Genomic DNA, 12,548 nt, shown 5'->3' on the forward strand with positions numbered 1-12,548 from the left:
TAAAGCTAATCCTGGAATAAGCATCCTTACAAGCTCTCTGCAAAAGGCTCCGTTCCATTTTGGATCCTAGCCTGTCCTCCTAGGGCCTGTCCCTTCGTTGTTGACAGAATGGAGCAAATTAGTAAGCAATATATAGTGGCAGCACTTAGTTAATGAGAAGGTTAGGTGGAGCCATCATATTGGGGTGTAACATCTTGACTACATTGCAAATCTCACAACACCTGGATAAGTTGTTTGATACAAGAGATAACCGCGTCATATCATATAGTGATCTGACTTCCGGCTGTGCAGTCGATGACCATTGGTTGCTGCGTGCCTCGTTAGTGGATTTGGAATAATAGGTCATACAATCATGCACAATGGAGTCGATAAACACAACCCTCAAAGAGCAGCACATACAGTGTACTTATTGTACAGCCACTCCCCTTGTATGATCAAACTACATCAATCAACATGCTCAATTCACTCTGCATCAAATCTGTATAGAAACATACCTGTTCTTTGATTTCAAGCAAAATCCCAGGATGGTTTTAGGTGCTACCAGGTAGAATCCACTCCTAGATATGCTTCCAATTTTTTGGAGGACGCATGTGTGTGTGAGCATGTGTGTGTGTGTGTGTGTGTGTGTGTGTGTGTGTGTGTGTGTGTGTGTGTGTGTGTGTGTGTGTGTGTGTGTGTGTGTGTGTCTGCTAGAGTCTCTGAGGAGAAGCCCATCCTAGGCGATGTCCCCTCCTAACATTTGTCTCCATGGAAACGGATGTGTGTTTGTGTGTGTGTGTGAGTGTGTGTGTGTGAGTGTGTGTGTGTATATGTGTGTGTGTGTGTGTGTGTGTGTGTGTGTGTGTGTGTGTGTGTACAAACAGACAGCGATGGGTGGGGCCTGGATGATCTTATCAACTCTGCATTAGTGATATCTTCTTTCTCCCTTAGTGGTCGCACATCTCCCCAGATGTCTCCTCTCCTCTTCTCTACCCTCTCTCCCTCCCAGTACTCTGCCTTTCCATTGCTTTATTTTCCTCTCCTCTCCCTTTCCCAGTCCTCTCCCTCCTCTCCTCTCTCTTCCCCTTCCCTCTTCTATCCTTGCCTGTCTTCTCCCTCTTCTCCTCTCCTCCTCTTCCCTCTCCACCTGAAATGGGGAGTGCCTCTCACTATCTGAGCTGAGTCATAGAGAGCCAGAGGAGTGGGTGGTTTCATAAGATCAGTGTGTGTGTGCGTGTAAGTGAGTGAGTGAATGAGTCAAGTGTGTGTGTGTGTGTGTGTGTGTGTGTGTGTGTGTGTGTGTGTGTGTGTGTGTGTGTGTACTTACTGCGTGACTGCGGGCGTGAAGAGGTCTCATTGGGAGGCTCCTCCGCGTTTAGGGAGGGCAGGTCACAGGACGACGCCCCCATGCTCACCGAGCTCTGCTCCGATTGGGTGGTCCAGAGGGAGCTCTGCTCTGATTGAGTGGTCCAGCTGCTCTCTGAAGGGGGCACTGCACTCCAGAAACTTGCTGTGGAACAAATGCTGTGTCTGGGACCTGTCAAACAGTAGAGGGAATAAAATGTTACACTACTATCATACACTAACATACTGTGTAAAACTACTCACACTAACATACTGTGTAAAAGGCCCAAACTAATACATTAATTGACAACTACCCCATTATCATCATCCCCAGGCACACAGCGCATATAAGCCGGGAATAACAACGACTCAAACCTAGCCTTCGTGGGAGTGAACTGACTGAGTAGTATTTATCATTGTTTGATTTTAGCGAATCACCCAACTGTGAGGCAAGGCTCCGAATCAGAAACATTTGGTGTGCAAGCACTAGGGGGGTAGTGGTGTGGGGAAGATTGATGCAGGTAAAGCCAATGGATCTTTGTATTGGGTTAACAAAGGCCAGACTTGACACGTTGGTCCACCAGACCGTCCGAGCACATTGGGCGGAAGTGTCTGGGAACAAAATGAACCACCCCATCGACACGCCCAGTGGGGGTCTATTCCATTTGAATTCATTAAGTGCCGCTCCAAGTGCGGTGACGCACTCTGACGCACTCTAGACCATTTGCGAATTCAGAGCAAAATCAGAAAGTCAGTTTCACTCTGAGCATTTCACTCTGAATGCACTCTAGCAAAGAAGTAGAGAGTCTCACAACGGTAGTCAAGGTATCAAGCTAACTGGCTACAGTCGCTCCTGTACATCCATGCCCAAATGAAAGTACTCATTCTCACACTGACCCATTTTCTAGTTCCAGTTTGGATTAGTGAGTACTTAAAAAAAATAACAGGTTAAATAATCAGGTTAAAGTACTTATATGATGAAATATGATGTCCCCGCACCTTTTTACCAGGCTATTGCGCACAGCAAATAACAACGACTGAAACCTTACCTTAGTGTGAGTGAATTTACTGAGTAAAGTATTTTTTTTATTTCAGAGAATTACACAGCAGCAAGGCATAGCTCCAAATCAGAAACGTGTGGTGTGCAAGCACTTGGGGAGATGATTGATGCAAAGTGAAGCCAATGGCTATGCGGCGTCCATTTTCAACACTCTTTCAACTGGCTTTATGAATGCCAAGTTGGACGCGTTGACTACCGGACTACTGCACCGTGATTAATGTTAGAAACAAATAAGATTGTGAGAAAATCTGTGATGAGAATCACATCAGAACCTTGACAATGGAGTGAGTTCCATATTTAGAATGCCATCAGAAGGGTTTTCAAAGCATGCACATTCTGTACTGAGAATGTTTCTGTCCCTTAGCAACTAAACTAAATCATCCTTGCAGCCGTAGCAGGTGAAAAAACACAAAAACAGGAACACTCAAACTGGAACCAGCAAAAACTGGAACACTCAATACATGACTCAAGAGAGTAAGTACAGAATTAAACGTTTAAACAACTACAGCAGTAGTTTTACACACACACCTTTAGTGTTGTATTGATTAATAACAGTTTTGAGACAAATCCATTTTAAGTTCAGTCAATTCAGGAAGTGAATAGAAATTCAATTCATGCCTTTCATTTCCATTGAGTTATCCTTCTACAAATATACATTCTCTGTGACATCTTCTTCCTTTAGGCTGGTACATATGGTATTTCTCTACCCTGCTGGGGTGTATGTTAGTGCTCAGTATGTTGTGTATGCTCCTGCACCGCTACCGAGACCATTGGAGGGAGCGCCGCACACGCGATTGGGTGACCGCCATCAAGAAGGGCGTGGTTACCCAGCATCCTCTACTGTACTGGGTAGACAACAACCGCCACTTGTCTCTGTCTGTAGTCATCACAGGAAACCCCAGCGCCCTGAGTGACGATGAAGAGGGTACAGAAGAGGAGGAAGAAGAGGAGGAGGAAGACAGAGGAGAAGAAGAGGAGGGCAGTGGCTCGAAGATGGCCGAATTGTCATGATGGTGGCGGCGAAAATGGCGATAAAGAGGGGATGAGAAAAAGAAAAGTGGAGGACCATTCGGATGGAACTAATTATAAGGGATGACGAGACGACCAAACCATCATGATGGTGGGAATGAAGAAATAAAGAAAGATATATACTTGTAGTTGTGAGAGTGTGTGTGTGTGTGTGTGTGTGTGTGTGTGTGTGTGTGTGTGTGTGTGAGACACCTCTACATGGTAGAGAGGGTTAAAAAAAAAAACATCCAGATTTCTATCCATCTATTTCCACAGACCATATGGGCAATTCCATTGTAACTGAATGACTGTTGGGATCTGCTCCAAATTAAGATTCAAATATGTCTGCAGAAAGAGTGGGGGGATCGCTATAATATGATACCTTGAGTTTGAAAATATCTCTTTTGGTTGTTGGGCTACAGTAAGTGAAGTAGTCTTACATCCGGTAACAGAATGACGGTAACAGAATGACTAAATGGGTCCCCCACAGAAATGCATGATTTGGGGATTTGAATGTCATTCTGTACATAGATACAGTATATACAGCAGACACTTTCATTAAGGTAATAATGTTAATAATGATCTATGACGGTATCAGTGACATAACAAAGTTCAGGAGGTGTGTGACAACCCTCAGCGATACTCAAAAGTGTAGACTCAACAACATTTATGTCGATCGGCAGTTGTCGGTAGTGCCAATCGACAAAGCATGAATTAACTTTAATTGATAAAACTCACAAAACCTAAGAAACAGAAATCTTAATTCTAACAAAAAAACGATAGTCCAGACTTTTGGCACCAAAAAACTGAATTAGAAAAAAAATACACATGGGCCTACATGTGCAAACACAGACACACCCAATCTGGTCCTAGTTTGCCTCAGAGGTCCAAACTGCGAAATGAAAAGGTTGTTTTATATTATTCTCTGCAACCAGTGTTGGAAGGACCCTAAGAATCTGTCTTAACGACACCACACCATATGTGTCAGTGTGCTCTTTAATGATGATGATAAATCCTTTGATTTAGAAGTGTGCAACATGTGTATTATGTCATCATTCTCAATGGCAGTTACATCGGCGCTACATATTGTGTGATTTGCTGGCTTTGCTTTCCCCAATGTACTCAACAACAATGAAGTCTTCATTTTGTCAAGCCCTTTTCAAACCCTTTTGAGTTCCATGTAGAACCCTCTGTGAAAAGGGTTCTACAGTACATGGAACCCAAAATCGTTCCTTAAAGGGTTCTCCCACAGGGACAGTCGAAGAACCCTTTTAGGTTCTGTACAACCTGTACAAAAAGTGAATGTAGCCAATTAAATTTCAGTAATTATGTTACCGATTTGATTTAGTCATTCTGTTACAGATTGATCAGTTTCAATCACTTATTAGTTCCTAAATTAAATTTAAAAATATCTTATGTAGGTTTTTGGTAACAGAGATTTTCTAAACACCTTTAAAGACTTTTTCTGGTAAATGTTTTCTTAGATGTTTTTCCATATTTTTGACTAGAAGTCAAAGCCTTCACTTATCCCTATTTGTATGATGGTAGATTGTTGGAAAACTTTCATTTGACAGGCAATTTGATATGCTCTGATGAATTTCAACATTTTGGTAGGTAATTTTACACAGAACTGCCCACATCAAATCCCTTTTCATTCCATAATGCATCCTAAAGGAAGTGTTTTCCTCTCTGTCCCTGATGGTACAGTTCCACAATTCTAGGTCTGAGCACTCAATCTAGCTCACATAACGATCTGGCGGATTTAGTCATGCATCTGTTTATCAATGTTGTAGTGGCAACGGCAAATATCCATCACACGGCACATGTGATCTCTAGTCTGCTGGTCATTGATTCGATTGGAGAAACAAGGCTTTGTTATCTACGGGCTTGATCGGCACACAGCTATATGTCGATGCAGATGCAGATGCAGATGCAGATACACACACACACAATGACTGATGAACCTGCAATCACTGTTAACCTCTAACCATTGCCCCCCCTTGTAGCCAGTGGGTGTGTCATACCTTTTACCTGCGTCTGCGAGGGCCAGGGCTTCTCCTCAAATAGAACCCAGGCATTCTGTTGAGGGGGTGGGGCCAAGGGCTCTACACTGGAGGAGGTTTCTGACGGGGCAGGACAAAGCCTCTGCGAGCTCCTGTCCACGTCTGAGAGTCACACACACAGACACACACGTCAGAAAGGGTCTTGTCTCAACCAGCTGCAAACCGTTGGCAGGGCAGTGTTAAAAGTAGCACAGAGAGCACACACACAAACACACACACACACAGGCTCTCACTGGAATCTGAAGGGTACCTGCCAAATGTTCTCTCTCTCTCTCTCTCTCTCTCTCTCTCTCTCTCTCTCTCTCATTTATTTACATTTTCTGGAGAATACAGACCATCTGGGCAAAGGCTACATGAAGGATACTACGCTAACCCTTAGGCCTGGTACCTGACTCCACAGAGATTATAATAAAATCAGTGCTCTTAGAATGGTGTGCCTGACTCCTTGTCACTGGCAGATTCATCTACACACAACATATCATTATGTAGGTGTGTAACTTTTTGTGCAGCACACTACAAACACTGTTTACTGTCTCCTCCTGTGCTGATCAAATCATAAACAACAAAAATTCTCCACTGTTGAGATGTAATTTTGTTAAACATTGCTTACTACGAAGCATAATATAACTAATTCAGTGTTAAGAAAGATAAGGTCTCAACGGGCTGCACAGTCAACAGCTACTAGTTATGTATGAGGGGAATTCTCAGCTGAAGAGTGTATGTTTGTCAGTGTGTGTGCGTGGGTGTGTGTTTAAGATGATTACCTGTTTGGTCTGCGCTCGCCCCGAACGTTTCTTCAGCAAACGCTACCCAAGCAGCCCTCGCCGTCCCAACACTGCTGTTGGTGTCACTGGCCATGGTCAACGATATCTGTGACCAGAATGTGTTCAGTGTGTGTGTGTGTGTGTGTGTGTGTGTAGGTCTCTGCTCCACTACAAGCACATGTCCTCACACCTCACACCCATCTCCATCCATGCATCCATCGGAGGAAAAACTGAGGAGGAGAGGAGAAAACAGATGTGTCAACAGAGTGATGAACATCTCTATTTACAAAACTTTGTGTCACTGACAGCATGTAGCAAAAGGAGCAAAAGGGAATGCCTGGAGCAAAAGGGAATGCATGAATCCTGGCTATAGTGCAGTCTCCTGCCAAATCTCACAACGCCTGGATAGACCTATGTGTTTAAAATGATCAGCGAACCGCATCATACAATATAGCAATCTGTGCCCGTCTGCAATGTTGATGTGGCATGTAAACATTGGTTGATGGTACCAACCTGTGTCCCATTTCTCCACCCTTATCCTGAAGTGTGCACTTGTGCACTTCCCCACATGGATCTAAAAGCATAGGATTGGTCTAAACTTGGGCTCTTATACCAATCCATTCCCATGAAAGTGTACAAGTGTATATAGATACAGAAAAAGGGTGGAGAAATGGGATGCAGCCACTGCCGTCCAAGAGAGCCTCTGACACATGCATTAATCAGTGGCGATGCGGTCGTTAACAATACGTTCAATAAAGCCAGTTAATAAAGCCACCCTTAAGGGCAGACACAATAGAGATCGCATCGCATCAGTCTTTTGCTGTCTGTAGGGACCAGCTGGAAAGTTACTGGATGCATTTGCCATTCGAGCAATCTAGCTGGCTCCTCTTAGTAGAAAGCTTAAATAAACAGGTGTGAAATCATCTTGTTGTACCACGTTTTCTCATATACTACTACAACGGAGTGCCAATATCAACAGTAAAACGGTTTTAAGGGTGTGAAATGTGTACAGCAGGCCTCTGGCAAAGAAAACAATGCTTGAACAACAGACAGTGTGACATTTTGCATGGGTTTGACTCACTCTTGGGTAGATCTTCGTTGAGTTAGAAACACACTAAGAGATTCCCCCTCACACAATAACAACCGTTAGACATCGGTACAGAGCGACAATAGCTGCTTGTAAACTGTTGCACTATATCCAAGAGAGCCAATAACAGTAACATCTGTAATGTCCACGAAGCAGACTTGCCAGTGCATGTAAAGACGTAATCGCTGGTTACTGGTTGAATCTCTCAGCTTTACATTTCTCTGGAGCAAGCATGCACTGGTTCTCTCAGATACGGCACCAGAGGGTAAAAGCGGCTTGTGAGAGCAGCATGTCCATTCTATGCCTTCTATTTCTATGGCTGTGGTTCTAAAACCCGCAGGAAGACCATGTCACAGCCAGTATGACAGATGCAGTTGGTGGCAGGAACCAGAGAGAGAGAGAGAGAGAGTTATGCAATCATCAACTCACCATTCCCTCTTCCTAGTCTTCAAAGAAGAAACTATAATGTAGGAAAATGGTTCCCAAACAATCACACTGCTTTGAGCCACTTCATTTTGTCATGGCACTCAAGATTAACAAAACGTTTCTTGCCGAGGCCTATTATAATTCACCCATAGATCAAACCCACTTTAGAGTCCCAGCCCACCGTTTGGGAAACACTGATGGACAGGATATGAAGTCACTTTCCAGAGAACCACTAACCAACTCCCCAAGTACTAAAAGTTTGTTCAGTTCCCATAGTGACAGAACACAGGGTGTATTGGAGGATGCATATCGGATGGAGTGTTGCTAAATGTCAAGGATAACACTTTAAAAGGTCTGGGGAAGGTCAGGAGACAGGAAAACAAACATGTTCAACTCATCCATCATGTTATGTTTTTCTACATTATAGTGTGAAGGACTGAGAGCTCTCCTGACAATATACATAGTCCATGGCCGAGAGAGAAGGAGAGAGAGAGAGGGGGGAGGAGGCAGAAAGATGAGGGGGCAAGATAGAGAGAGAACAATGGGAGAGAGTAGAGAGGGAGGAAGAGAGAAAGGGGGGAAAGAAAGAGGGGGCTGGGAAAGGGAGTTAAAAGACAGCACAGGAAATATTTAGCTTCTACAGGAAACACAACTGTCTGATAAACATTCTGACCTTCTCTCTCTGGCTGGCTGTATCCCATTCTGCACAGAGACAAACTCCTCCAGCCCTCTCCTCCCTCTCTCTGGTGGATTATCTCACTCCATCCCTCTTCTACACAGACACTTACACACCCACTCTCTCTCTCAGGCGATTGACTGCTTGTTGGCCAGGAGACCAAGGGTTGGTTTCAATTAAGCCCACACCCTCACTACACCCTCACTACACACCAAAACAGCTCTTGACAATACACACAACCTATTCAACTATTTGAATGATAAAATGATCAAATGACTGACACCTCATTGCTTTCTTTCTTATCTATTTGCCTATAGTTTAATAAGCTTTGATATATGAACGTTTAATATTAACGACGGAAGCAGCCGCTGCCACGGGTGTCGGTCACGTTGTTTAATTGGAACTGTTCCCGGGACAACCAACCGCGCTGCGCTGGGTTGCGTCTCTCGCCGGCTGCTATCCTGTGCAAATGCCGTCAGTTGGGAGCCATGGGAGAGAGAGGATACAGGAGAGGAACCTGGGCCTGTGTCCATGAGCAGCGATGATGAATGACATCACACGGGTTGTGTTTTTATTGACTCAGTTTCTTGTTTCCCTAGGCTATTCAAACCTTTCCTGGGAATTTAGACAAGACTTATCACTTATTTTATTACTTGTTATAAAACCATCTTGGAACTAGCTAACACTAACACACACACACACACACTTTCTCTCCAGGTCTCACAAATGAGGGGTCATGGGGATGATAAGAGAGTCTAGACAACAGCGAGACCTAAATGATGAGACTGAGTTGGCGTAACACTCACTGGTCATGCAGTCCTACTGAAACCTCACTGAGCCGGTAGCCTACCAAAGCATTGAAAGCAGGAGTAAGGTCTCTCTTCCTGCCCATATCCTCTATCCAGACTGTTTGAATTGAGAAACACACAATGACCAGAGATTTAGCATGGGCAATTGGGCATAGAGACTTTCCCCTTTCAGATCTTAATGCCAAATGTCCAACAGGCCAATAATATTAGGTATCCCTTGCCAATGAATACACTTGACCAGAAAAAAAAAAAAAGTAAATTTGTGGCTCTGTCTGAATAGTGACTTTCTTTGTACTGTTTCCAGTGAGCAGACCTTTTGTTCTCTTTCAACGACTTAAGGTGTCCTTGATTAAGTTTCCCTGGCACACCGATTGGGCCACAAGGTTTTTCCGTTTTGGGACTTTTCCATTGGCTCCATTTCTCCATTGGGAAAGCTAAATGAAGCACATTTGTGTACCGTTGAAATACATATAGTCTATTTTAACAGGTTTGTCAGTGAATGTTGTTTTGTTCCCCTTTTATCATGCAACTCTGCACCCATGTTTTGAGGCAAATAATTTGTTGAGCGTGTCATTCAAATCTGTTCCTTCATGGCCACTAAAAAGAGATGATATGAAATAGGGCTGCAACGATTAGTCGACTATTTAGATTATGTAAATTCATCGATTTGCATATTTATGATTGACATGTCGTTAATTATTATAGTTTAGTTTTTTCGTTTTTTAACCCTATATAATAATCGTTACTTGCAGCCCTAACATGAAATGATCAAATTGGTTTGAAAAGGACACAGCAGAAGGATAAAGGGGGTAAGAAAATAGAGGTTGTGAGGTCACTGAGGGGAGGAATGCTGAGGATTGAGGAACACTATCATCCACTCAATCCCTCCTTTTTCTCACCTCTTTTCATCCCGCTCTTTACTCCTCTATTCGTTCCTCCCTACGCTATCCCTCTAACTCCTTAGTGCATTACATTTACAATTTTGTCGTCAGCTCTAATGCACTAAGGAGTTAGAGTGGGTGAGAAAAGGGAAAGATAGGAGTGCATGAGAAAAGAGAGGGACGAAGAGAAGTGAGGAAAGGGAGGAATAGGGGGGGTGAAAAAGGGGAGGGCTAGAAGGAGGCAGAACATTGAGGGATATAGAGATGAGCGAGGGAGTGATGAGGGAACAGAGGGAGTGATGGGGGAACAGAGAGGTGGATTGTTCTGCCCCTGGGCCAACTCCAACCCTGACGCAGCGCCAGCCCAAGCCTCTGGACTAGCGCTGTCTGCCACACACACATGCCAGCCTTAAGGTGCCAGCCATGCGTTTGTGTGGGGGTCATTTCCAAACACACACAGGGCTTACACATTACTGCACAACCACCCACACACACAGCCTACAGTAACCAACCCCCTACTCCCCTCAACACAACCCAGCAGTCCCAATGGCAGCTTGTCACATATATAGGACAGCAACCGTGACCCTCCAGGACTCCTGTTCCCTGCGCTGCGGTGGCACGCAGCCCCACCCCCGCCACTGTGTAAACACACTCCTGCCCTCGAGCTGCTGATGTAATGTTGACACGGAGCAACACGGACATGCCAGACTGGAACGTCTCTGTGGGAGTCGAACTGTTTGCCTGGCTCTTTTTCAGACTCTCTCAAAGCATAGGCAATGGGAAAGCGCAGTAGTACACTACCGAAGCTATCCATAACATATCAGTGCGGTTCAGTGCGTAGACTGGAAGGTCGAACTGGTAAATTCAGTGTCTACTTTACTAGTCTGCCATAAACTGATACGAGAAGAGGACGCATCTAGTTCAAGAGGTTCGCTCTATAGGCCTACTCAAATTTAAACTGATCATCCTATCCCATATAATTTACCTCTTGCACATGCCCAAATGTATTCTCAATCGATTATTCAAAAAGACCAGTCTCGTATGTTCAGCAACTGTAGCCTACAACCTGTTGATCGACCGACCTGAATGCACGCACACCAGCAACATAACATACTCGTCCTGAATCAAAGCCGCCGTCAACTTTGAGGAATCGGAATTGGATAACAATGTTCCTCTAAACATCACGACAATAAATGCCACAGAAACAGGCTTCTGAGAAACGATGCATGTACGTACCGACCTGTTTTCAGAAAAGCGCTTTGCTGACCGTCTCCGTTTTCCATAGAGACCGACTGTAGTAGAATGCAATACTCTGACAACAACGCATGACTGAGCAAGTACCATGCCAGACCATGCGCAGCTCTCCTCGGTTTGGGATTGGTCGTAGGACTACTGTATCATGTAGTCTAAACAAAATAAGACAAAACACATAACTCATGTTGCTTTAGCTGACCTTGTTATTGGATTATTTTCCAACCCTGTCTGGGTTCTCACTTTTAATAAATGTACTTCAACAATTTACTAGATTTGATGACATATCCAACTAGGCAATTTGATTTCTATAAACTTGAGTAATAAATAGCCTAATTCAATCAGCATTGTCATTCATTAAGCCATGTCTTGTAAATAATATAAATAAACGATTCTGCTGGAGATATCATTGGTAGATATCTATATAGTGCCACCTGCTGGGTATGTTGTAAATACCTATTCTTCATAAACAACAGAATGGGTTTAGTCCCAATTAGCCTGTAGATGGTGCCATAGTCTATTATATTTTTCACCATGTCCACCAAGGAATACTGCAGGCCTGACTTGAGTGAAATAAGTACTTTTAATACCTTTCCCTCTTTGCATTACTTTAAAAGTTAAGACTGCAAAGCATGAGTAACTAATATGCCTTTATTTAAACCTGAATAACTAGAATCCATTATTGAATATTGTGTGATGATAGCATTAACTTGTCTTACTTCTCTTACTTTAAGTGGAAGAGATTGGGATGGCATTTGTTGTTTGAAACTGCTGCATGACAGGTACGTCCGTTCTAGCATGGCCAGATAGCGCATCTGGTGAGTCAGTCTGTGTTGCCACACAGCTGTGCTACATATAGACAGACCAGGCTGGAGAGAGACAGAGAAAGAGAGAAAGAGAGAGAAAGAGAGGGAGAGAGAGAAAGAGGGACTTTGTTGAGCAGGCAAGGAGGAGAAAATGATAGAGAACAGGGATCAGCCTAATGCCTTAGAAAGATAGAGGGAGGAGGAGAGGGAGAAATGATGCGCACGAACAGAGAGGGTAAAATCCAGAGAGAGGGAGCGAGTGAGAGAGAAACCCCCTTACTTGAACTGCACTTAAGTCAATGGCAGCCCACTCACTGTCTGTCATTCAACATGAAAGGCAAAGGCAAGCCTCTTGACACCAGCGCCTTCGGGGTGGAAAATGTCAGTTGAATAA

At 43.9% G+C, this 12,548-nt stretch overlaps 1 protein-coding gene across 1 annotated transcript in view; it reads right to left on the bottom strand.

Annotated features, from left to right (window-relative positions):
• Positions 1 to 11,410, bottom strand: part of ston2 (stonin 2) — a 25,773-nt gene extending 14,363 nt beyond the window's left edge. Inside the window, exons 1-4 of the mRNA XM_083684088.1 lie at positions 11,338 to 11,410; positions 6,219 to 6,448; positions 5,416 to 5,556; positions 1,307 to 1,516 (exon numbers count right to left, since the gene is read on the bottom strand). Coding sequence (XP_083540214.1) covers positions 1,307 to 1,516; positions 5,416 to 5,556; positions 6,219 to 6,312 — 445 coding nt within the window. The 5' untranslated portion in view covers positions 6,313 to 6,448; positions 11,338 to 11,410. The remainder of the gene's footprint in view (positions 1 to 1,306; positions 1,517 to 5,415; positions 5,557 to 6,218; positions 6,449 to 11,337) is intronic.
• Between the last annotated feature and the right edge of the window lie 1,138 nt (positions 11,411 to 12,548).

The sequence above is a fragment of the Argentina silus genome (assembly GCF_951799395.1).
Source record: "Argentina silus genome assembly, chromosome: 13".
In the NCBI taxonomy this organism is placed as follows: Eukaryota; Metazoa; Chordata; class Actinopteri; order Argentiniformes; family Argentinidae; genus Argentina; species Argentina silus.